This window comes from Betta splendens, chromosome 4, assembly GCF_900634795.4.
Source record: "Betta splendens chromosome 4, fBetSpl5.4, whole genome shotgun sequence".
NCBI lineage: Eukaryota > Metazoa > Chordata > Actinopteri > Anabantiformes > Osphronemidae > Betta > Betta splendens.
Genome location: NC_040884.2, coordinates 20,320,024 through 20,347,065, shown reverse-complemented (window position 1 = coordinate 20,347,065; position 27,042 = coordinate 20,320,024). Strand labels below are relative to the sequence as shown.

Sequence of the window (27,042 nt, the reverse complement as noted above, 5' to 3'; positions counted from 1 at the left end):
ATTTGCCACACGATGGAACTCATTCGCAGAAAATACAGGGAGGTAATTGAGCGATGAATTACTTTTTGCATCAGCACCACTCACTGACACAGATTCTGATGTTGTAATATATTATGGCGCCCTTTGTGGTAATCTATCCCTAAAATGACAGCCGGCCGAGAACGAACATTATCCTCTCTCATCAGATTGGAAAACAAACGATCAAACTTCCCGACAGCAACACGGAGGCAAAAACTGTCCCCGAGTCCTGGTGAGGTTCAGGATTCAGTGGTGCTGTTGCCATTTTCATTATGTAAAGTCACGTCTCGGAGTTTGACTTGTGACTGCTGTCATTCCCCAAGGAAAGGAAATAAATGAGTTTTACATCAAGCAACGCAATCAACCACAGTTAAACCCAGAGCTCCAAAGATTGGATTATATCTGATATAATTGAGTAGACAGCCCTGCCCAGGATTATACAGGTGAAAAAACCCTATTTATATGGGAGATAATGAAAGCGAAACAGACGTCTGGATGGAAGAGAGGCAGCTCATTTAAAGAAAAGACACGTCATTTGTGAAAACAAAATGAAAGAAAGATTCTAGAAAACGAGAAAAAGAGGACAATCTTTATTTCAGTCTTAAACTTGTAATGTGACAATCTCAATTCAAAACCCAAAGAGGAAGTTTGGCAACTACAAAGACCAAAGGCAAGTCGAGGGCAGGGTTTCCGTAACGCGACTTCACAGTAATAATACAGATCAGCTCCGTGTACGAGGAGAACAACAAAGTGGAGGGAGGGGCCACATTTACTGATCTAGAAAAGGTAATGAGCAACTAAAGGCAAAGCGAAGACTCCTAGGAAGGCGCCGAAAGGAGGAAGCAGGAGGAGAAGTTCACTTTCACGCTGTAAGAGAACATTCATTACCACTTGAGAATAAGCTAAAACAATCTCCTCTCAGCGGTTTGCTGTGCTGTCATGGGGTTTGTGAGATATGACTGGTACAGGCCAGGACGCGGACCGCTCTGCGTTCAAGGTTATGAATGAACCTTCACATTCATTCATCACCATTCCTTAATAGTTGCCTTGAGAGCAAACCTCCAATAAAAGCTTTCAGAGCCGATTTGAACATAAATGATGGTGCAGCTCAGCACAGTAAGTATAATGCATGATTTTTTTTTTTTTTTCCAGATGAATGAACACCTGTGGGATCACCGTGACCTGGATGTGAGTCTTCACAGATAAATAATACAGTGCAGAGCACATCAGAGCATTATGCTTCAGAGAGAAGACCAACAGCCGCGCGCGTTCTCCACTGCTATAACCTGGAGCCGGTGGCTCGGCCCAGAGCTCGACTGGCACCGGACAGCGGCGTTCTCCGCTTCCATCTGCCCAGCGGAGCCAAGCCAGGCAGCTGCTGGCAGCGCCGAGGTGCCTCCGATTGCAGGGACAGACGTGGACTCGTCTACATTACTGGTCTGTGCTTTGCTCGCTGAATCGGGGTGGACACAGAATCCAGCGGCAGCTGTTGGAAAACGGGCCTTTGTTGCCACAGAAACCGCCACAGACGACGCGCCGATGCTCAGATTGAACCGAGTTTAGCGGGTGACTTCATTTTGTCACTTCATACTGGAGATCCTCCACGCGTATTGCGGTGCTTTAACATGACACTGATGCCACAGGCGCACCTTGGGACGTCTAATCCAACAAGGTGCATCGTGGTGAGCGTTTGTCAGAAAATGGGGGGAAAACAGATCAAGATGTAGCAGGAACAGGCAGCCAGGTTAATTCAGGAGGAACCGATAACCCTTATTTTATTTCAGCTATTACATACACTTTAGTCACAAGAGGATGAAAACAGGAGAGAGAGATTCCTAAACCTGCAGACAGCCGACGACTGGGGATTATTACAAAAAAAGGAGCCAAACTCAGTAACAGGCAGACGTAGCTAATATTTCGTACACCCCATGTGCGACTCAGTGCATTTGGATGTAAACTTCAACCTGCTCGCTGAATTCAATATAGAAAGCAGTGATGGGGGACATATTGAAATATGGGAACAGACAGAGCCGGTCTATCTGGGGAGTGCGAGTTGTTAAGAGCTGTGGGAGCGAGTGATGCGTGTCATAGGAGGCTGCTGTACAGGTAGGACCCGACTACTCCGGGTCAGGAAGCAGGAATGGCTTCAAAAAGTGAAACTATGATTTAGTATCAAACGCAGCGATACAGAATAATAATCTAACGTCGTACTAGAGCGTGGTTGAAATGCGTGACTGCCGCGGCACTTTGCACCCCCACAACGAGAAGCTTCTCTCTTTTTCAGGCAACAACAAACAGTAGAAAAAGCACAATTCATATATGGCAGATTTTCCTTCTTGGGCACTTCTCACATAAGCCGACACTTTAGGTTTGGGGGGACTCTGGGGACCTTCGTTCTGTTTTGCTTGCTTGAAAGCAGGATCCGTTTCTGTTATTACAGCTTGTAACAGTAGATTGGAATGAGGTGGTAAAAATAAAAAAAAGCAAAACAACGAAACATTGTCAAACATCACACAGGATGAACCGCTGGTTTATCAAACCATAATAAATAACTATTTGGTTCACAGCTGAGCCTTCTTTTGTTATGGAGGTCGTCAAACCGGACGTTTTATGACGACGCTCCTTTACCGCCTGGTTCTCGTGTTGATTAGTTGTTGTGCTAATTTAACATGTACAATGTGTTTTACTCTTCGTCTCGCGGTCGTCCGTTGCACCTTGAAGCACTTTGTAACGTCTCTTCGGAAACGCGCCGCATGTATCACCCCTTCGCTAAGCAGCCTGTTAGCTTTAAACATGATCTGATGGCTTCACTGAGCAGCTGACCTCACGCGCCGACACCAAGATGGGAGGAGAGTCTGTGCTACAGGGGCTCTGTGAAGAAGTGAGATGAAAAACAAAGAAGCAGAACAGTAATACATTGATATGTCTTTGAGTTTCATGTCACTGCGTTTGACAAGGCCCGTCCTCCTCCTGTGGCAGCAGCCCCTTTGTTAATCGGTTTTCTTGTCTTCGGGGTCCTTCTCTCCAGCATCCTCCTCCTCCATCTCCTCTCCTTCTTCGGGGCCCTCCAGCTCGGCGGCGCGTTGCCTCTCCTCCTCCTCTTCCTCCTCGTCCTCCTCCTCGTCAGTCATGCCCTCCCTCTTGAGCGCGTCTATGTCATCCGAGCCGTCATCCGACTCGGCTGTGCAGATGCCATAGCACATCAGGCTAATTACACCCAGCGGTAGGCCGAACAGGAAGCAGCCCAGCAGTGGAGAGCTGCGGAACACTGACTGATGTGGGAGACAACAAAGGATGAAAGGACGACAGTGAGGAGGAAGAACAGGAAGAAAAAAACAAGTTTAAAGGAAAAACACTAAATCTGAATCTAGAACCAGTCAGACTAATTTTACCATCTTTCTCTGATTATCCTGCTGCCCAGCGGGGGCAGAACAAGGGAATTCATATGTTCAGGACCCATGTAGTTCACTTTTATTTATTAGTGCTAATGACCTCCTTCCCTGTGTTGTTTTGTGCACCCAGGTGAGATTTTGCATTGATTGGCACCAAGTCGTCAATGGCCTGAGCACAGTTCAGCAGCCTTTCACTCATCGTAATGATTTTAGCAGGTAATGACAAACGACTTGTAAAAGCAGCATTGATTGTAACATTAAGCACAGGAGTAACTTTAAGTCTCCTCATCGGCGACATTGGCCCTGTCTGCTGGTGAAGTTTGTTTTTTGGTTTTGTTGCAGACTAGCTCTGGGGATGATGAAACAATATTTGTAGCTTCTGAGCAAATAAAAATGATAGCTTTTGTGCTACTGTGATGCATTTTGGGTAACTAGACTGACGACAAACCTCAACGAGGCAACTTTTAGACATAACTAAGATTACAAAGATTTTTTCGTTGGTCAAGAGAAAGTTAATGAGACCTCACAAGTGCTTTCATTAAGCCGACATGAGATGAACCAACATCTTAACACTGGTTCAGACCAAAAAAACAAAACAAACAAAAAGCTCAGCTAAATAGTTGGAGAAAAACAAACGGTCCCATGGTTCTGATCATTGGCCTCTAATGGGAGCGCTGCTTAGTGTCTGGGGCTCTGGACACTCGGTAATGATGTTTCCTATGTGCGGTCTGTCAAGTGTATTGTAAATGATGAGTGCTTACAGGAAAAAGTATGCACACACAAATTCACTTAGACTTGAAGGAAGCGCGGGTCAACGATGGGTCAGCGCAGCCTCGACCTTATCTCCAGACTCCAAACGAGCACACTCATAGCTCATCTCAGCCTGTTCAGTGGACTGGCTCGGCTCTGGAGTGTCTGTCTGATCATTTGGTGCTACATCCCTCTTGACAGACGCTGTTTGTAATAGCAAAGAGCCTCCCATTAGCTATTAGGTAGAGTGAATTTTAAATCCTGTTCAGGGGCCAGATCAAAAAAAACTGTGTGTGATTTCAGACCGGCTTTTTATGCTTTTAGAGGAGATGCTGCATATTTATTCCTTAATTTGCATTACGCCATTAAGCTTAGCGAGTGTGTTTAACAGGCAGGTCACAAATCATCTGCAGAAACTTGGGCAGCCTTTAGTGTTTCAGGACTAATTCCAGTTTTGTCGTGTACTCTAATTTCACCCCGTCTGTATTCTGTTGTAGCTGCATCTTGTTCTTGTGCCATTTGTTTGTTTTGTTTTACACTGATGAGCATATCTGAGATTCACCCTTATATCTACAGTCCTTGGGGTTTCTTGTGCTTTTTTTCATTGCAGCTTGAACTGAATTAAACAAAGAATACTCAGACTCCAACCAAAGTAAAATCCAACCCTATAATAAAGGCTTGGAGAGATGTTCTTGCTCTTCTATGGTTCCACCATAAGCACACACGTATAGTAACGCAAAGGCCTTATAAAACATGTTCTTTTGGGCTCGGTTACCAAAAATAGTTCTTCCGCATTGGCATTAACACACCATTTAAAAAGAGACATGAATGTACAAAGTCGACAACTGGCTCTGCAGCCTCTCACATTTTCATCCACCTGCTTCTACGACGCAATATTTCACCCACTATGTCCCTTTTTTTTTCCAGTAAAGGACAAGTTTAAAAGTTCTTCTTTAAGTGATCTCCGTGACAAATGAGTCATTTGGTCTTAATGGAGTAGGATACATCAGAGACAATGTACCTAGAAGGGAGCATTCGGTCAAGAACCTCTGTCAGCCACTGAGCTGAGAAGAAGGTAAAATATTCAGGTACCCTCCAGTCAGAGCCACTGGGAGAGGGATGGTAATTGCTGGTGCTCTGCCGTGCTAGATGAGCTAGAGATGCGTATGCTATGCTAACACAGCTGGTTATGAGTCATTGGGCTTAATGTGGCTGCTTCCTCATGCTCCTGTCAGACGTGCGTTTAGACAGGCTCTCCAGGGGCGAGGTGAAGGCTGCAGACTGTCAGCTTTGTATCGTGTCACTGGGAGCGAGACAAGCCATTGTGATGCTTGTACGGTAGCTCACTAAATTTAGAGGAGCAGAGCACAGAGTTGCACTACATTTCTCCTACAGGTGTAAGACAGCCCTGTCAGACATGGGCTTGAGGTTTGCGCAATTGCTAATAGGAGGCTAAACAATTGTAGCATCATTTTTATTTGTGCCATTCATCATTTACCCATTTCTGACAAAAACAGAGGCCTGCTGCTCAACGTAAGTCGAGAGAAGGAAAAAGTAGAAGACGAATGAAAAGCCTTTCTTCACTCAAGCATATTAGTTGTTGTTATTCCTTCTCCAGACCCATTTAAAAGCAGACTAGTCGAACCCGACTAGACAGCAGGAGAATTAAGCTTTCAATAAGAAGCATTTCTCTGTATCCCAGGGTTTCAGAAGTCGATGCAACCTACATTTTTTCTTTATACATATAGTTTTTATGTTCCAGCAGAGAAACATGGCAGCGTTCCTTCCCTGGTGAAAATAAACACCCATTATATGAAAAGGGTGGACTACGTGGAGTAAAAGTGTGAGGAGGATGGAGAGCAGCCTCCTGACCCTCTGTGTTCCTTCATCACTCCTCCTGCTCGTCCTGCTGTTCACCGCTTCCCTCTCCCCATACTGTGTTTACTGCCTGCATTGCATATTCTTGGCTGTGCACTCGGCCTTTTCCTCTGAATGTTGTTTTCCTCCCTGAGGGAAACCACAGGGCACTCGGGCATTTGTTTTACCATGTTACTGAACTTGAAGCGGGGGGCGTATATACAGTATTTAACCCAAAGCGCTATGAAACACGTCAACAGCAACATCATTACAAAAGTTATTCAGACTGTTTTATGACTGTTTACACTTTAGGTAATATATGTATATTAATGGACTTAACACCTTGATCAGCGGCTTCCCCTAAATCTCACCATCTGCGTCAGGTCTATCTTTTTACTGAGTTTACCAACTTCCGCCTGATATCGATTCCTTCCTGCTGAGGCCAGTGGTGTTTGTCTACAACTAGATTGTCCTGATAAAAGATTCAGAGTGTTCTAGGGCAAATTGAAACCGTGAGTTAGTTTTATTTTGGCCTCTTGCACTTACAAAACATGTGAATAGATGTTAGATCAAACGTATCTAATGCATCTACTTTGCTGGGACTCTTAAGCTGAAACACTTATCTCTCATACTGTAACTTACCATCACGGTGGATTTTGCATCAAAGGCCACACGCTTGATTCTCTGAATGATGCCGTCACCTCCGTACGCCTGCAGGAAGACAAAGAACATTGATGCTCCGACAATCAAGGTAAATCAACCTATATTTGTTTAATTTACTTAAAGATCCCAACTCTAGTCTGTTTTGGCGCCTCTCACACGTGCAGCCAATCAGGGATCTGTCTTTAGGCTCATTCATCCAGGCAGCCAATTAGCGAGCTCTGACGGCGGGCGTCTGTGGAGGCAGCTGCTGCACAGACTCAACTTATGCTACGCTATGGAACAAGTAGTTTGTAGAGCAGTGATGTTTTCCAGCTTTAATTGCAAAGGAGCAAAGGATGGAAAAGCGGAACCACACTATGTGACACAAGCAGCGAGCGAGGATGCCTGAAAATCTGCTAGAGGTGCCACAGTCTGTCAACTGGACTCCTGCAGCTGTCATGCTTCGCTGTCTGTGTATCTTTTCATGAATTCCAGGAAAAAACACTTTAGCCATTCATGAAAAAAATAAATCTGCATTCCAAACCCCCCCCAAAAATGAAACGAGCACCTTTGATGAGCAACAACTCCTGTTATCGTCTCTTTTTTCTGCATCACATTTAATATTTGTTTTCCCTCATGAAGTCAGGAAGTAACACCTGGCAGGCTGTACCAGCAGGGCACGAGCTCTCCAGGCCACTGGAGCTGGAAGAACTGCAGAATCACTGAGGCTTCTCTTGCTCTGTGATTGGTGGGAGGTGGTTTGTTTTGCCAAGTAAAAAATAGCCCAGACCTTTCTTGGAAAAAAGGACAGGACCTCTGGCTGCTTGGCTTATGGCTTCATACATCTGTTGACTTTATGTAGTGCAGGGGAAACAGCATTTCTATTGCAGATTAGTGCACACACTACAATACAGAATCATGTAGTAATCTCTGTGTCTTACGTGGACTAGACAGAATTATTGTGAATAATCTGTTTAGAAAGGACAGCACTACGGAAACTAAACATGCACACAGAGATTGAACAAATACCTCATCTGGTGGAAATATTTTCCACAGAGGACTTAAAATGCAAGGCAACGTGCGTGATTAATGAAGACTACCGGTGTGATTACAATGGCACAACACCAGGGGATGGGGGAGAAAGGGTTACACTGAGCTGAATGCATAAGCAGAAAGCAGAACCGCGGAGGAGAAAATCCGGACCTGTGCAGAACCGTTCAAAACGCTGCTGATGAATTGGACCATCTGCTCCACGGTCTCAATTGGCTCACTGGGCAGGAAGTACTGCTCGTTGGATGTGTTGAGGATGATAACGGAGGGCACCGTCACCTCACTGGGAAAAACAAAAAACAGAAAATACAGCTTTTAGTCTTCTTAACCTCAGCGTGTTGGACTGCCATTATCAAAGCGGATCATTAGTTAGGTGTCCTATACAACAAATTGTAACACGGGAAAATACAATAGTGCGATAAACACAGTCTTTGTACTCAGAGCAGCCTAACTTTTCCCATGGGCTTTCTTTCAAAGTCTTGATTTTTATTCAAGGAATAATAAGCCTGGCCTCTTTCAGAGTGGCATTTCAGCTATCTTTTATGCAAACAGTGTGCAACTCAGGGGCTTTACGGGTCTGCATCGGTCACAGTTAAAGAGACCTTTACAAATTATAGCCGACAAGTGAATCGGAGGAAATCCAGAGGAAAGCAACTCCGGGTCGGTGAGGGCACATATAAAACATATTCAAAGAGGAGATACGCACTGTACGCTCTCTGAGCCATTATTCTGACAAATCAGCTGAGGAATATTAGAGCTCAGCGAGATAATGAACAAGGTCATAAAAACAACCGGCTCCTCTTTCTCTTACACAACACCAGAAGCCTGGCACAAGGACCCCAGTGCTTAGAAACATACACACACACACACACACACAGTGGCAAACCCACAGCCCATCTCTGCAGTGCTGCTCAACCCAGCAACAAATTACACACTCACACACACGTATCCATCACTGTCCCAATCCACAGCCCAGCTGAGATTAGGAGTGCAAACACACACGATGTGCGCCGCTCATCAACGCCACCCTACGCCGTCCAGCTGAGATCTGAAGTCGTCCACATACACATCATGGCTGTGTGCTTCCATCTGACATCCAGCCCACTCCAACAGATGGCACCCATTTAAAATAAATATGGATTAGCCTAGTCACCTCTAGGGTGGAGGCTACTGGGGGTCCGCTTCCCATTAAAGCAGGGTCATATAACATATAACGTTAGAACTGCCAGAAGGTGCTGGGTTTGTTCTGGTTATTGGTAATATGCCACAACTACACTTAGACGCCTCTCATACATGTAAGTTAGTAGGTTAGACAGTGGACGTAGTAATACTTTAATACATGAATTCATTATTAGTGAATAATTCAACTTTTGAGAATTATGTTCATTTGTTATTTTATTGAGTGTTAGATGAGAAGTCTGATATGTGGGTGTGAAACGTGGAGGCAGCTCACTGACATTAGCATACATAAGTCATTTAAACTAGTTTTCGCCTTACTCAACTTAAAAGCTACTTGTAAGCCTTTAGTTTCACCAAATATAAATAAAAACACAATTTATTCCTAAAATGTTGCTTCTTTAAGACGACAGCTTCCCAGCATTAGCTCCTTTTGAGCCAAGAGGGTAGAAAACCTCTATTCTATTAAAAAAAATGAAGAACAAAATTCTTGTTTAGAATTTAGTAAGTTGTAAATTGCGATACTATTGAAATGACCACTGGTTTGGTGAGGATTTTACTACAATTTGAGTCTTTGCTTCACATCCTGACTTTCTAATCGTCTTACATCTTTAACTTCTTCACAGGCAACGATGCCATAGGGGGTCAGCGTTAATCCTACATTTAAACAGACGCAGACTTGGGAGTGGTGTTCACGGTGTGTGTGTATGTGTAAATACAGTATGTCTATGTGCCTCTGGTGAAAGCAGGGGCACTTCTATGCCAAACAGGCTGCTGCCAGAACACAGTAATCACTGTGATGACAGAAAGCGGGATAAAAAGCCATCAGATTTATTTCCATGACCATCCTAAGGGACAGGATTAGTGGACATTGACAGGCCAGGATTTGATTCCTCAAAGGAGGGCAATTAATCCTGTACTACTGCAGCCAAATTCAGCCCTGTAAAACTCTGAGAAATACATATTGTATGTACTCGTGCAAAATTAGGAAGGCTAATCACCTCTTTTATCCTTAAATGTGAACACTAATTCAGCCATGCAGCAGGGGTCTGCTGCTTGAATGCAGTGATGTTTTTCCATGCAACTTCCACTCGCTGACACGGTTTTAATTACACAGGACTTCAGAGACCATGTCTGCTATAATCTCCCTCATACAAACAATAACATGCTCAAATTAAAACAACAGCGGGCGGTTACGCACAGATTCTCACAAAAACATCCACGCATTATCATACGAAGCAACACATGCTGTAATTAGGCACTGTACAGCGGTAGACGCACCGAGTGCTACAAGGCTTCTGGCCTGAAACACTTGTGGAGGTCTAATTAAACGTGTGGGATGTCAGTAGCGAGGTCTCTTCGTGCATGACACCCCAGCAGTCGCAGCCTGGGCACAAAGCTGCTGCAACCGGCCGCTCTGCGTGATTAGGGCCGCTCTTTGACAAGCCATTAACAACACAAAACCAGCACAGATTTAATCCCAGCATATGCTCAGCCGTACTTTCCTCACGTATCTGTCGATATCCTGCCCTCATATGAAGAAACGGCTCTCACAGATCTGCTTCTGTGTGTGTGTGTGTGTGTGTGTGTGTGTGTGTGTGTGTGTGTGTGTGTGTGTGTATAATGGCAGAGGGGGTTAAAACTGCCCTAAGCACTAAGAAAGAAATGACAGCCTGTCTGTGTAATTGACTTCACCGCTAGAGAACATCTAATGGCAGAGAGCTGGCATTACAAGGCAGCCCAGACCTGGATAAGTAGCTGACAGAAGGTAACACGAGATAGAGGAAAAGGGAGGAAGACATGGGAAGACGGAGCGAGGTTGGATATGAGACACTCACCCCATAATGAGGCTGTTAATGTAGTCGTTCCCATCCATGTGGCCAAACTGGAAGTCTCTGGAGATGCAAGACAAATCGGCAGCATAAGAATGTGAAGCAGTGGAATCGAGAACAACACACAATGAAACAAAAATAACTGTTTTTGTCCGCAGACTGGAACAGAAGGTTTCCTATACAACATGAGATTGTAAATACTTGCTGTGGAAAACTGGAAGTTAAAAAAAAAAAAAAAAAAGAAAACCTCCTGCGCCGCCTTGTGTTTCTCATCATCTTTTCTACCACAGACAAAACTCTGTGATTTATCTGAATGATAAGGCAGGTTGAGGAATTCAATTTGTTCCTCATTGTACTGCACTGTCTGCGCTGAGTCGATTGTAGGCAGAAGGTTGCACAAGTCCAGGAAAGACTTTCACTGAATGACTGATTATGGGGCCCTCTACAAATATATTATATTCATCCTGAATCATAGCTTTATCCAACGCGTTTGTCCCCTGGGTGCTAAACAATAGTGCCGGCGCTTATATCAATGACACGGTTACGAGAAGACCGAACTCAAACTTTATAATAAATCCAGTGGCTGCAATATAAAAATCAGTGTGTGTTAGCGCCGATGTGGCTGACGATCGAGGGCCTGGCACAGAATAAAGCAGCCTGTACGCTTCGCTCCGGGCTTTCAAGATCGAACCACGTTGGGGAAAGGAGCAAGGTGTCAAACACGGACGGGGGTAAACACAGGGAACCTGGCACACAGAATACGATTCTTTCTTATCTAAATATTTATGTGTCTTTCTACCGAGTATGTCCAGCTTCCCACTCCCAATGACACTTCTTGGCAAGAGAGCTGAGCAAAGTGAAAAAGGGTGAATAACTTAGTGAGAACCGTGTACGTGGGAGGAAAGGTATGGAGGAAACCGGAGGCAAGAACAAGCAGCATTTTTATGTTTGGTCCAATTTTGCAATGTAAAGAGGGCATTTTGGTTATTTATTCAAATGTCTCCTTTGCACTCGACGTGCTAAAGTGGTTGATACCTGACAGACAGCATGTCTAGCTTACTTCTTTTTGCTGACATATGCAACCTGTGACAGCTTTTCTTATTTTCCTTTTACAGCATCACCCGTAGAACTTTTTTTTAACCTTTAAATGGATAAATAGGTGCCATGTTTTGACCCACTATCCAGTTCTCCTATCGTATTGTATCCATTGCCCCCAGCCCTCGAGTGGCTGAAATTAATCAACTAATGCTGAAGTCCTGTAACAATATCTTTAAACCGTTATCAGTTACTAAATGGCTGACGTCTGTGCCGACCGCAGACGTTGATGGACAGCAGAACAACCCAATACTCTGCCCTGCTCTACTTAGCTGACCAGCAAACACAGATTAATGTCCTCAACCTTCAGCTCTCATTGTCTAATTCTGCATCCTGTGTGTAAAGAAAACATATTGACTATACCTGTGGTGATTCTTAATATTCTGTGCTGATCGATAAGATAAACATGGGTGATTTTCCAACTCCCAGACCAGCGTTATCTGTTCCACCATGTTTTAGCCTGGCCCATTGGTTTTCTATTATTTAATTCCTGCTCACATATTTTACAGACCATTTGCAGCAAGTGCTTGATTGTAGAATAATGTCTGATTTTAAAGCTTGCAAGTGGCAAGTAGAGGGATTCTCTGTGGAATTCAATAATAAAGAGCATCTATGAATCTGAAGCAGCAGGTTTTTACACATGGTATACAACATGTGTTTGAGATTAAGAAGTAAATAAGGGGACATGACAAAAATGTTTGTCATGTCTGTCTTTATCCATATCAGTTTTATTATTAAGAAAGTGGGGAGAGTCAGAGACAAGAGTAAATATGCTGCTGCTAAAAGGACCTTACAGTGCTAAAATCTACTACAGTTGGAAGATTCTGTGAGGCAAGAAAACTATTTTAAATGGGAATTAATCCACTGCTTTTGATGGAAGTACTGGTTCACTTTACTCCAGTCTGGTTCCACCAGCCTTCTGAGATTAACTATGGAACACAAAGGCAATAATGACTAGTGCCTGAGATTCAAGTCTACTCACACCCACTGACTGACAAACTCAGACTTTACCACAAGTACAGTTTGCGCACATGCAGTCACGTGCCTGTTTTCCCACCCACGGCTCAGGGAAGTTTCCTCTCGAATCAGAGCTCTGCAATCACTGTTCTGTCAAAACCCCGCAAATGGTGGGTGAACTAAATATCACGGCATTTATCACCGCATCAAACAGCAGCTGTTCATTCAAATGTCAGTCACCGCCTGTGATGTGTCGGCTCCGTGCGCTGCCTCCACCCACCACCGGGGGGACACTTACGTCTCGTCATTTCAGGCAGCTCTGATTTAAGCAGGGACCTGAACATTCTTTAAAAAGCAGCGCTGGGTGGTGTGGATGGTCTAATTGAAGATAGGGACCTGTGTAATTCAATCAGTACTAATGGGAATGCCTGGAGAAGGAGAAACACTTTGATCGTAGCGGTTTGAGTTACACCTCTTCAATCAAAAACAGAAACCTATCTGATAAAACATCACAGGTACCGATGGGGAACCGTGTGGATCTTAAGCACAACATGAGGATCTAAATGTGATACTTTTTATTAATCCCTGAGAGGAAATCCTCTTGTCGCCTGCGCCCTGCTGGGTGAGCAGAGATAAGGGGTTAGCTACACAACGGCAACCTCGCTGCTGATTTCAATTCGAGCTTGAGCAGACGCGTGTTTGCTTTAACCTGCTGCACAAACACAGCACTTGATTCAGGAGCCCGGTGTTAAACATGCAGGTGCCCGTGCGCTTGCATCATCACATTCTCCATCTTTTCTCACCTCAACCGTCTGCGAGAAGCAAAAAATAACTGTAATGCAGGAATTATACATTTTAAGTGCATTTCCTTTTTGTATTCAGCGCATTGTTAAATTGGTTCCTCTCCCGTAAAAGGAGTAGGTCGAACAAGGCGGCGCATAGCATAAACAGCCAATCTCCAGTTGTTATTGCACAATTGGAGCTGGAGAAAACAGAAAATTATGTATTAATACAAGCTGAGCTGAGTTTTTGACTGACAGCTGAAAAGAACACCTATATTTGGAAGCTGACATTTTGCATAATTACCTTTCTACTGAAGCTCAACGAAAACAGACGTGCCCTGACAAAGGCATAAAGCTGCGTGCGAATAGACAGGCAGCGCTCCCCAGTGAGCGCACCATCCTAGAATAAATGTATAAATTGGATATTCATCTTTGACCTCATCGTGTAGCCGTGCCTTACCTGTTAAAATGCTCTCTGTATTCCTTCGCCACCCTCTGAATCAAGGCCTTTAATCTAAAAGCAAATGAGAAGAGAGTAAAAAGCCACAGGAGTTGGAGTCTAACCTTTTTTTAGCCAGCGTCTGCAATTTGAGGTAAACAATAACAGCGAGTCTTATCTGTATTTGAAAGCCACACACTTTAGTACAAGTACTGTGGTAAGTGTGGGAGTGTATGAGAATAACTTATACAGAGCCATGCGTTTTAATTTCAGCGTTCTTTGTACCTGCCGCTCTGCTCTGTGGGGTCCTTCTCGTCGATGACTGCAATTGCCACCAATTTGCCTGAGGTGGCAGACGGGGATTAGACATCACAATCACAGACAAAAAGAAAGGGCGAGGAGACAATAGCAGGCAGATAAGAGGCTCTGGAGGAGACATGTCACCTCTCAACGGGGGAAGAAACAAAGATGCAGCGAAAAACATTTTACTCATTCATCATTCAAACATTAAGCTAGCGTAGGCTTTCTCCTTGGCTGATCAAGTGGTCACTTTCTGCTTGAAGAGCTATTTTGGTGTCATTCACAAACCGAATCTACAACAAGACAAATAAGTCTACAAAAAAGCCATTACACAACTTAAAAGGTCTGTATTCAGCCTGGCTTAGTTTTTCACTAGAGACCCTGGGTGTTTGGATCAGAGTGCCAGTCTGCCCCCTGCTGGGCAGTAATGGTGCTTATCTGGCAAGAGGGGGAACAGAAGGAAGCACATAGTGCATAAAATCATTTTTAGTGGTATAATATGTGTTAGAGACTGATGCTGCCATGTGAGAAAATGTTAACAGATTCCAGATGCACAATATTGTAGTACTGTACTCTAATTGCTCATATGTGACTGTGGAAAATGTGAGATTTGCTTATTAAGGGTTTGTTGCTGTGTACCGTTTGTTCACGTGGGATTACAACTAGTTGAAACATGCATTATTAACCTTACAACTGTTTAGCGCCTAACTAGGAACTAGATCCTAGAGGAGATGTAGCAGATTTAACTACAGTCCTGGGTAATCAGGATGGCCATAGTATTTTATTATAGTCATAAAGAATAGAGCCACTCAGCTCTATTGCTACGGGACATTTAATGTAATTTAACATCTTGTTTTCAGTGTTTCCAAGCAAAGCAGCAGCACATCCTTGCATTTAAACAGAGCGTACCCAAGTCAGTCTTTCTTAACGCTTTATGACTTGTAACTAATAGATTAAATTATGGTCAGATATTAGTATTTATCAGAGACATTTGAAGTGTGTGAGTGATCAGATCCCTTTGTGACCCCTTCTATACAATAAACCTTTAAATTATGACATCAGGTCTATAAACAGTGCTAATAATACACAGACTCTAATAAATATTAAAAGCATCTACAATAGTAAATGCAAGCATTCAAGTCCTTTATAAATAGTTAATATGATCCTAGTCTGCAGCTGGACATGATGGAGGTAGATAAACACCTGTCAAAGGGGGGTTTACAGCTAGGAATCATGAAGTTTGCAAAGAAATGACAAGGAATGGTTTTCTTGTAGGATCACTCTGCAGACTGCTTCTTTGTACTTCTGCACATCACTTTCTTTTTTTACCATTGTTGCAGTTTGTTATTAATTCAAAGCTTCCTTTGAGAGACTCTTTACTACTAAAAACGCAATGTACTTCCTTGGGCACAGCTCGCTGAAAACTCATTAAGACATCTTCACCGGTTTCTCACTCTGCCACACTTTGGCATCAAATGTCCCCCTGTGGATTCAGCAGCTGAAACTGGAATGCTGAAATAACCAGTGTTGTTTTCTCCAGCCATGTACTCGAGTCGAGATAATTCATGCTCCCAGTCCCTGGGAGTTGATTACAACTTCAAGCAAAGATTTATAAAGCCTGTGTAGTTTAGGCTTGGAATAAAATCTTGCCTCATGCTTTAACCAGAGAAGACATGGGGCCTGACTGTTCACAAAACCAATGCCAGTCAGGCTGAAGACCAGCAAGTATCCAGCTCTTCTGGTAAAAGCTTGAAGGTGAGGTGATGTAATTGGATCTGTAAGACATCCATCTAACAACCGGCACGTCAGCTTTCCTGAAATCAGCTCAATCATACTCAGGCTGGACCATCTCTAATTCACTGCCTTCTTCATCCATCTAACTTTACTGTGTCCTCCGACATCAAGCAGCAGCACTGTTGTTCATGGGTCTGAATTAGAGACAATTTTACAGCTTTTTCATTATTTGTTGGTGTAACTGAGACAGTGTTTCACTGAGCATTTGCTGCTCAGATTTAGCAGCATAGCAAGTTTTAAAATGGGTTTTTATTTGACTACTACTCTCCTCTGCCCACAAGAAGAAGTCTTCCAAAAGTTAATGCATATCACAGACAAAATGTGCTAAACATGTGTTACACATTTTGAGACGGAGCTTTTAGAGCATTAAAATGTTGCTTAACCTCACCCAAGTGCATGAAATCTGATACTTGACTGAAATGCCTTCAGAGACAAGGCCTAATTGTGGAGGTTTGCACTCTCCACAAGAAGCATGCAGCAGCCATTTCAATTGAAACCCAGAGTTATTTTTATAGACTGAAGGTGCAAAGTATGTCGTCTTTAATCAGTCACACACAATTAAGATGCTACAGTGACTACTCCGCATGCAGAATAATCAATGCTAAGCAGCAAATTTGGCACAAATGGGTTAAAACTGAAAGCGAGCCGGAGCAAATGTAAGCAACAGCCAAGCACTAAGCATCACTGATCTTAGCAAACTGCACACAAAGAAGTAAAATACTGTATCTAATATTAGAAAGAAGCTTTCTCGGCACAGAGCATCAATTTACTGCTGTTTAAGAGACAGAATTTATTTCAGTCTCAAGCTTAAATTTCCTGTGGGAAACAAAGTGAATGTACGTCTGGCCGCAGCAGAAAACATGGTCCAACTATAAAGAAGAGATGTTTTTACCAGCATCTTTCTCTGACACACATTTAAAGCTGATGTCTCACAAAGAACCTTTAACAAGAACAGATCTAAAGTTATTTATGCAGCAATAAAACCTACACCATGTGGTAGGTTGGATATTTGGAGGTGGGAGGATATTGACAGGCTGAACACAACCAAGACCCTTTAATTTCCTCTTTAACTGCCAACAGACTCTATCTGCACCGAGCATGAAAGGCTCATATGTTTAGTGTACATGTGACCTTAAACGTTTACCAAGACCCAGCCTGTAAAGATAGAATCTGCCAATCAATATTATCATGTAATGCTGCTACATCTACATTTGAATACTGTTACAATGACAAATGTTCTGCATACGCCACCTGTGTCTCCCAGCTCATAGAGTGTGAACCCATCAATCTGCAGGTATCCCTGGAAGCGCTCCTTGTTCACCCATGATGCCAAACCACCCTCTTCGTATTCTGCAACACACAGAAGAAAATATGTCAGGAGGAGAAGCAAAAGGAAGCCTATTGGCATTCAGCACATGACTTAACTTTATTAAAAGCAAAGCAGAACAGTTTATTGATGCCTTGACTGGAGGGAGATCAGTGTTTACCACCTGTAGGCTCTCCAGGGAATTAAGAGCTTGGCACAAACTGAGCATGCACAGATATAGGTTAGCTAAACAATGGTCAGACGTTGCTGTGACAGTGGGCTGGGTTAAGAAGTGATGGACAGCACACAGGACTGTGCCACAGCATTCAGAATGGGAATTAATCCAGACTTAAACAATCAAAGAAAACAGTTTAAGTATCAGGACATAAATAAAAAGAACATTCTGTCCAGGCAGGATTATCCACGATAATCATTTTGTAAAAGATTAAATTGCCATCTATCAAATAGCTTGTTGTAAAGAATATTAAAAAAATGTAATTGCTTATTCAGAATTGATGCTATTTTCTTACAGGATTGTGTCTGATCTGACCTCATTTCACAGTCATTATGCCTCTCTGTCTTCATGGAAAAAACACATTTGGTTTGTAAATGATTCTCCACACTTTAGTACATTCATTTTCAAGACACAGCTCTGGCGGATTTTTACACATTTGGAAGAAATGCATAATTCAACAGATGCATCGGGAGGAGGAAAAACACAGAAAGTGCAACAAACAAATAAAAGAATTAAGTGAAATAAAATAAAGGACGGCTCCCTGAATCTGAACCACATGTTGTTGCTTGTCTAACATCTGGAGATACCGTGCAAGCGGGAACCAGAGTCTGTCCCTCGGGGTTTAAATAGGGTGTAACGAGGCTGCTTAAGCAACACAGCTCTCTCCAGCTGAGAGGTTACAGGATGCTCATAATTGATGTCAAATAAATCTGGGAGCTCATTATGACATAATAAGTTATCATGACCTTTCTGCCACCATTACAGTAATTACAAGAACACTGATGACTTTTACATGGTTCTTAAGCTGCGGCGCCCCAGAAGGGCTGCGAGCACAATGCCAAACATGACAACCTAAAACTTGGAGCACAAGGTCAAAGCTTGTAGTAAATCAAAACAGCCCCAAAGCTGTGCAATCTATTTTTCAGTTCCGCTGCTGTGGAAAGGCAGAGCGGTGTCATTGTTAGGGCTGCTGAGTCAGTCAGTCTGCTCGACATTCCACTAAGTTCCTTTCCACGTATGCTCGGGCTTTATAAACTGCAAGCAGCTGCTCCGCACATCTCACAGAAGCGAGAGAGAAAGCTGAAGGCCCTTTACTGGGATCGTACAGTGTAATGAACCCACGTCACCTTGAAACAAGTTAGAGCCGCTCACCTCCTGGGCACTGGCATTGCAATCTCCATAGTGCCCTACAGGAGCCTGTCAGCCCACAGCTCCCACAGTGGGAGCCAAGGGAGAGGGATGAGGAGCAGGAGGGGGAACAACAACAGACAGTGGGTGGAGAGCGGATGATCTAGTGTCAGAGTGTAGAGCGGAGGGAGGAGGCAGCCCTGACACATATCAAGGATGAAGGTTAATGGCACAGAGAACCTCCAACACAATATAAACAGCACAGAAGGAAAGTCAGCAGGAGTGAAAGCTTTGTGGAGAGATGGAGCAATGGATGAACTTAACAGTGGCGATTAACTGACTAATATCGTAGAAATAAGAAAATGGAAAGAAAATGATGACATCTGACATGTTACTGCACCTTGCATCACCCCTTCATCCACAGCGACCTCAACGATTCAAGTGGAGCAGGTGAAGGTGTCGCGTGTGCCACCAGGAAAGTCATCACCCTAACGTGTGCACCCGTCTTGTCAACACATTCATCCACCGCTTATCAGCCTGTCAATTAAGTGCACCCGATGCACATATGCAAAGCAGTTCTGCCTCATAAGTGGCGGGATTATGTGAAGTGGCAAGGTCATAAACCACTGGAACGGATAAACACAGAGCCTTGTGTTGAGTTCCTGAGCGTTACACAGTGTTTAATAACCCTGGCATGTGATGCATTTCTAAACAGCATCCTATACACTACATACCTGCACACCCACAGCATGAAGCCTCCGTGCAGCTTTCACTGCACAATGATCAAAACCATTTCTTACATGGAGCCAAGTAACAGTGCAGACCTGTACAGCAGCAAGACTAGTTAAATATGCATGAGCCCGCTGTGCTGTGCTATACTTCAACAGCCTTTCAAAAAAAGAGATGCTGCTGTTTATGATGTCTGCTAGACCATTCAAAGCTCAACAACAATATGTCAAATATCATTTTACACAAAGCGAGAGGATGTATTTGGACGCTGGGTGACATACATTCTACAGAAGTGCCTGTGAATTAAATGCATTTCAAATAAGTACGTTCACAGGACATTAACAAAAACAAACATTATGAGGGAGATGATGAAGCTGCTTGACAGCTAATAAACACTATAGCTCAGAAATATACAATATACAAATAATCATATTATATAGTCAGTTTGGAATCTGCATCAGAGAGAGTCATAAAACAGTTGGTGCCTCTATGCAAATGTGTCTCAGACATTCAGCCAAGTAACATTTGATAAAACATGCAACATCATGCAAAATAACGACGACAAAACAAGGTGTCTGTTCGCTAATGCAACATCAGGTCAGTGGTTTTTAAGGAGACACAGCAGAGCTGGACAGAAACCAGACACACAGGAAGCACAGCTGGTGGTTCTAATGCGTGTGGAGAATATTCTTATTGCAGGTAAGTGCTCACTGAGCTTCATTCCAATTATTTCTCATCAGTTTTGCACTGCATAACAAGTGTTTGTCTTTGACATGTTATGGAGGCTTGAACTTGAAAGAAGAAATTCGCCATCTGAGGAGGAACACGGTCATGTGAATTTGCTGTGCAGCTCTCCTCTTCAGTCCTCGGCGAGCTTAATATGGTGTCACCATGGCGATGTTAGGCCACATCCTCTGCATCAAGGTGCTGGAGGACTCCGCAGTGTGTGGAGTCTTTGCCATCAACATTTACTGTGACGAGCCTCTGCTGCTGCAGCACTGGTGCAGAAAGCCCGCCTTCAGGAACGGCCAGGTGGAACAGACAGACGTGAGCTCGCAAAAGGTTGCAGAGATGGATTTTGTCCTCCGGGCGCTGCACCGTGCCCCAAACGTGCCCAACAGCCACTACTGGGGCCCGTTTGTTCTGGCACTTTGCCTTGATGCGGTTCGTTTCCGCTTCCGCCTCCCGGAAGAAGCCCACAGCTTCAGCATTATACAGGAAATCATGGAGGAATGTGGTGAACTCACATTGTTTCGATGAGGCTCTTTATTCAGCAGCAGGGGAAAAAAAGCTGCTCTTCCAGCCTCATGTCAAATGTGATTCTTCTTGCTGGGGCTTGACATCTGCTTGAGGGATTCAGTTTGTGGCTTTGTCCAACTGTATATACAGTACCGAGTCTGCTCTGGTTACTTTGGCATCATCTGTGGTCCCTCACACCCATGCAAGCAAGTCCATCCACCCTGGCCTGCTATGTGTGTCCGCCCAAAGACAAACCAACACGACATCATTGGCCTCACCGCACACACAATAGTGGGCAGAGCCCTGTGTGCTTTATGATGGGCCAGGCTCGCCATAACTCAGCGTGGTGAGGAAGATGAAAGAACAGCAGCAGGAACAAGAAAATTAAAGGAGAACAGCTCCATTTACAGGGATTTTACGAGCGCAGAGGAGGAGGGATGCAGAAGGGAGAAGCAGAGAATGGCCGGGTACCCTGAGGGCCACGGAATGAATAACCAAGATGTAGACAGGCAAACGCAATACTCACCATCATAGGTAAAGTAGGTTTCATCCTTGAAGACCACAACTGCAGGAAGCTCTGGCAAAGTTACGGACTGTTAAAAAATACACACACACACAATAATTAATGTAACACTTCTACAGCTTCCATAAATCACAGTGTGTGTGTGTGTGTGTGTGTGTGTGTGTGTGTGTGTGTGTGTGTGTGTGTGTGTGTGTGTGTGTGTGTGTGTGTGTGTGTGTGTGTGTGTGATTACAGAAACTATATGCCAGAAATGTTATTTACTTCATTGTGGGAAAAGTGGCGAGGACAGAAACTGGATACCTGACTCTCAAGATTAGGAATAACATGATGACAAATATGAAACTCTCATTGAAATCATTTCTGAAAATTGAAATCATTTACCTCTGGCAAGACGTCCTCTGAAGCAGAGAAGAAATACGTGTAGACAATGAGCTCAGAGGCGGCATCATTGTACTTCTCCTGCAATGACAAAAGGCTTACTTAGCATTAATAACACTAGCTTTCAATAACAGCTGTAAAGGCTGAATGATTTCAAAAGACATTTCTTGTTTGTTCTGTGCTAGTCATTCAGTCCATATTCAGGCGTTTGCTTTTTCTGGGGTCCTTGTAAAGAGTGTGTGTTACAAGGTGCTTACTTTGAGCGGAGAGGCGCCGCCAACATACACAAAAAGCACATCATGCCGTCTCAACATATGCTCAAACATCTGCTTGCTGGGAAGCGCCCGCACGGCTGGTCTGGGGAAATACAATTCAGAGACACGTCTTTAAGTAAAACAAGACACACTAATGTAACAACTATTGTACAGAGCCCAACAATTCTTAAGGTAATGTGTGTGTTGGTGGCACCACCCAGTGGGGATTCAACAATTTGCAGTCTGGGTCTCAGATCAGAGCCAAGCTTTTGATCAAGCCCTCTGTCACGGACCTAGTCTGATTTCCCTCAAGGAGGGGGAAATCTGTCAGGCTCAGCTGATACAGTGGCTTAAACCCGAGCATCACAGGCAGAAATCCATTGAGCTGTGAAACAAATGTGGCCTGTATTGATAAGCTCGCTTGGATGCTTCATTTGGCATGTGGTCCTCCCATGAAATGAGGAAAGAGCCACTCCTCTATCAGTTTCCTGGCATTTGTTATTGATGTGATGAACAGGAGCTGTGACTTACCCGGCCACCCTGTTTGCAAACTCCACAATATCATCTTTAGTCCTTGGTCCTTTGTAGTTATATGCAAGGTCACCCTTTAACCTAAGAGGAAGAGATTGGAACAGAAATGAGTCAAGGGCTCATTTCGTTGTAAAACCATTCATTTTTCTGATGACAGGGCCCAAAGACTTTACATAAAATTGAAAATCACTGAAGGGATATGGTATTTTGCGCCCATGACGTTGGTTTGCGTGAACCAGAAAATTACAGTAACAGAACCTAAACTAAGGTGTTAGGATGTGTTCTTTTTTTCATTTTCAGATGTGAAAACTCTTTGCTTTAAACACATGTAGCGACACCTTTCTGATTCAAGGCACAGGATGTTTTGCCATCAGCTGTACAGAATGTTCAGCCTGACCTGAGGACATCCGCTTTTAGAGACTGGGGTCCCTGCAGATGGAATAAACGGCTTTGAAACTGAAATTCCTCATGTCACTGGAGAACTCTAAAACCCTGCACTAATGTATTCAACGTTCCACTGATAAGATGTAATGTCATCATAACAGTTCATATACTGAGGACAGTTATTTGCAATTTGAAATGTTGTTACAAACATCCTCTATTGAGTTTATGGTTAAATTATACACTGCATATTAACGTCAGAATAACAGTATGACATAAAACTAAAAGACAAAGTGGGTGAGTCCCAAATCAGAGCGTATGAAACAGCTCTTCTATTACAAAAGGTCATCTTAATCTAAATCAATGCACCTGCAATGAAAAGCATTTCCTTAATCTAAATCAATGCACCTGCAATGAAAAGCATTTCCATTAATTGAGTTTCAGCCAGGGAATTCGCTCGACTAGAGCTCCTACAACAAGCAGAATGCGTTAAGGATTGCCAAGGTTGCGTCAGCCCACGGGGCCTAATGAACTCAGGGGGAAACCGAACTCTAAATCAAGTCTCCTTCTGTCGCTGAGGGAGGCATCGTGTGTTCCTCGATAGATGTTTCATCACTCGCTTGGTTTAATGTGATGAACCCTGCCGTGATCCTGTGGCAGTTTCCCAAATGAGCTTGATGAAACTAGATGGGAAACTCATTATGGCAGCGTGAAGACAGATGATTCTGTTAGAAATCTACGGAGCAAACGCTGCATGTGTAGGATAATCATTTCTCTCAAGTCAACATGAGCTCTGCTGCTGAGCAGCTGGCGGCTACGTAAATTCAATAATTTTATATAAAAAGTCATTTGCACTTGAAGGAAAATAAAGCACTAAGTTAGTTGAAGAGGACTGATGGAAACAGTTTGAAAAGCAAATCACACAGAAAACGTTTGTTGATCAGCAAACTAAAACAGGAAGAAAAAAAGGAAGCAATTCTGACATGTACCTGAAAAAAAGTTAAATACAACAAAAAAGCAAGCTGCACCGTTTATCATCTAATGAATATATAATTCACAGCATCCACAAGTAAAGAATGTAATAAAATTTGAGTTCAAAAGGTGTGAACAGAGTTTGTCACTTAGTTATGCATTAGGGGACCAGAAACAACACCTCACTCTCCTGAGTAAAGGATGTAAAGGGATCACAATAGACCAAAGCTCATGGGAGAAGCATCCCCATAATAACAATACACACTTAAATAATGACACTTGAGAAGGGGGGGGGGTTTAAGGTGGTAGCTAGAGCAACATAGATCACCTACACAGCTTCATAAACGACTCAGAACAAGCCTCGTTTAATTCTAATGAACTCTACACACAAAGTGTCACAAAGATGATGCTGCTCTGTAATTTTCCAAACCCTTTATGGAACAATGGCAACACAAGATTCAATAACCGTGTCAGCTAACTTCAATTAAAGTGTCTGGTAGAAAAGCAACAGGCAGAAAAATGTTTGAGTTTCAACTAAAGACATGTAAATTAAAGTAGAAACCTGTGGTAACGAGCGTAGGATGGACACTTACAGTTTTATTGTGGGGTAACCACGGACACCGAACTCTGAAGCCATTCCTGCAATACACAACAGAATAGATCAGAGGGATTAATCATACTACTTGTACACATCAGACAACTCAGGAACATTTAAGGGTCCCAAATGTTTGCACATGCCACACTTTGGTTTTATTTTTTAAATTTTGTTGCCTCTATGTTGGCGTGGCTATGCATTATTGGGGTAAAAAGATTGGCACTGATAATATTATGACAAAAGAAGCTTTGACGGCGAACGCATCATTAAACTTTAAACTCCCCCACAAATGTTCCTGTGGAGGTCTTCGGATACTTCCTGGACTTTAGGAGGAATGCTGAAATAATAAATTGGGTTTCCTGCATTTACACACACAACCAAAATGACTGAGTACTGTGCTCGGAGTGTAAAGGATGCTTTTTCTGTAATAATTCTCAAAGGGAAAAATGCTTTTTGGGCCAGTGTGCATCATGAGGCTGCACTGTGACAAACAGCATCATGGCTCTGCTCTAATGCTGGGCCTTCATTTATACACATGGCTGCTTTGTTGAACTACTGTATTTTTCTGTTTTCACACTGGTAATTTCTAATTGTACAATAACGGTGACAAAAACAAAAACATAATATTGCAACAAATTAAACACAAAATCAAAATTTTTTGCAATTAATGCTGTTCCTAAAAAGCCTCAAAAGCATTTTACATACAGTAAATTACCATGTTGTTTGACAAGAGTAAGCTAGCGCTAATAATCCCCTGGGGACACACAAGCACCGAGGGAGGACATTAGAGTGCTTCATCATGTACTCACCAGAGTAGGCTGTGGCATCCATCTTTCCCACCCGGACTGGCGACCCAGAGGTCTTCAGCTCAACTCCCACCTCCTGCCATATCGGCTCGAGCTTTTTACAGTAGCCACACCATGGTGCATAAAACTGACACGCAGAAGAGGAGAAGGTGAACTTGAAGTTTTGTTTACAAATGCATATCTCTGTATACTGATAAATAGAATTCAAATAAGAACAGTATTCCGTCTGTAGCTGCTATTTAACAAACCCTGATAAGCTATTTCATGCTGTACAGGAAGCAGCATGACATTTGTTGTTTTATGCATTGTTGTTATTAACTGTTATCATCAAACTGACTGATAACAGAACTGATTCCAATTTGAGTTCCTGCATAACCATAGCATAACCAGCAGTGAAAGCAGCTTTGGATGCCTGAGCTAAATTTGCTTATACAGACCTAGACACAGACTCTGATATAAACCTCTCTGAGTCCCCTGGCTTTGCCCAGCACGCATGACTTCTCATTCACTAATCACAAACACAGAGGACAGTCTGCAAACCCCCACCAGACCCCACACCCCCACATCCCACCATGACTACAGCAACTTCAGTAAGGGATGATCAGGAACATGGTGTGTATAAAGTACAGCATAGCTGAATGAACATAAACCATGTGTGTTTACATAATGTCAGACTTACATCAACCAGCCAGATGTCGTTCACTCTAGTCTCTTTAAATCTGCCGGATGGAAAAATACAATCAAAGAGCAGATTTGGTCACTCAGCAGATACGAGACCAGTTTCATCACAGTTTGCTGTTTTGAGTCACAATAAGAAATTCCCAATATGTGTTTCACATAAAGCCCTGCAATAGACTAGCGACCTGTTCAGGGTGTACCCCACCTCTCGCCGTCAAAATTTATATTTAATATTTACATTTTAAAACCATCCAAGATATTACTTGAGATATTAGATATTACAAATTAATGCTTAATTCTAAGTTCTTGTTAAAGCAATCATACCAATTCTATAACGTGGTCATGCATGACTGAACAGGGAACAAACCCAAGAGTACGAGGAGTCACTAGAGCAGAGCCTCAGAGTTTAGAACAACAACAAACGGACAAATTGCATACTATTACTTATATACTATAAGAGAACTGACACATGTTATATTTGCAGGTTTTTGTTATTTCAAATGTGTGACTCTTCTTACAACCCTGTGTGGCCGTTTGTACAGCTCATCTGTAGCAAACATCTGGTGCCACTGTCACTCAGTGTTCGCACAAAGCAGGCAAGATGCAGATTATCGCGTTTGTGTTGCTCCAGCAAACAGGAAACGAGCTGAAGTCTGACTCGTATCCACGTTCAGTGTCAGAAGCAGGAAGCTTAGCCACTGAGGCAGCTCATTCATGGGCGCATCACTTACGTGTCATCTAGGTCTTCAACAACTGCAAGCACGGCTGAGCTCAGGAAAACAGCTGCAACTGTAATAACGCAAGAGACGTGAAATCAGACATAGTGCTTGTTTGCTGTGGCGTGAAATACAGATGTGAAGTCTGCTTTTTCTAGCCCTCCAGCTGGAAACCTCATGACTGGAGCATCACCGGCTAAAGATGCCGTCCAAGCTAATTTAGCGTCTCTTAGCTGCACAGTTTCAACAACGGCAGCGCCGGGGGTCGTTTAAACAAGTCACCAAATACCAAGTGACGCTAAGGGGTCGGCGTCCGCAAAAACAAAGAGTCAACGTACCTGCACAAATCAGGGAAGCTTTCACTTCTGCCATCGCTCGCTTTGAGTTGGAACAGCAAACAGGAAATACAGCGGTTAAACTGGACCCTTCTGCGCATGTGCGAGATTACGCACACATTCAAACGCTAAAAGCTGCAAAGCGTGATTTT

At 43.3% G+C, this 27,042-nt stretch overlaps 1 protein-coding gene across 1 annotated transcript; it reads right to left on the bottom strand.

The window, feature by feature from the left end:
* Window positions 1–586: 586 nt before the first annotated feature.
* On the bottom strand, window positions 587–27,017 carry LOC114853769 (protein disulfide-isomerase TMX3-like). Its single transcript, XM_029147550.3, has 16 exons — window positions 26,894–27,017; window positions 26,571–26,628; window positions 25,841–25,880; window positions 25,165–25,288; window positions 24,354–24,399; window positions 22,408–22,488; window positions 21,880–21,979; window positions 21,626–21,703; window positions 21,248–21,314; window positions 17,336–17,434; window positions 14,276–14,333; window positions 14,012–14,065; window positions 10,724–10,780; window positions 7,863–7,992; window positions 6,660–6,728; window positions 587–3,290 (listed from the first exon to the last, which is right to left on the bottom strand). The coding sequence occupies exons 1-16, from the start codon at window positions 26,925–26,927 to the stop codon at window positions 3,009–3,011; spliced, it is 1,377 nt and encodes a 458-aa protein (XP_029003383.1). The 5' UTR covers window positions 26,928–27,017; the 3' UTR covers window positions 587–3,008.
* Window positions 27,018–27,042: the final 25 nt, after the last annotated feature.

Coding starts and splice junctions, on each gene's coding strand:
- LOC114853769 (XM_029147550.3), bottom strand. CDS start 26,927: ATGGCAGAAGTGAAAGCTTCCCTGATTTGTGCAG. Junction 21,704..21,879: donor GCGGCGCCTCTCCGCTCAAA/GTAAGCACCTTG, acceptor TTGTCATTGCAG/GAGAAGTACAATGATGCCGC. Junction 14,334..17,335: donor CTATGAGCTGGGAGACACAG/GTGGCGTATGCA, acceptor CTGCCACCTCAG/GCAAATTGGTGGCAATTGCA.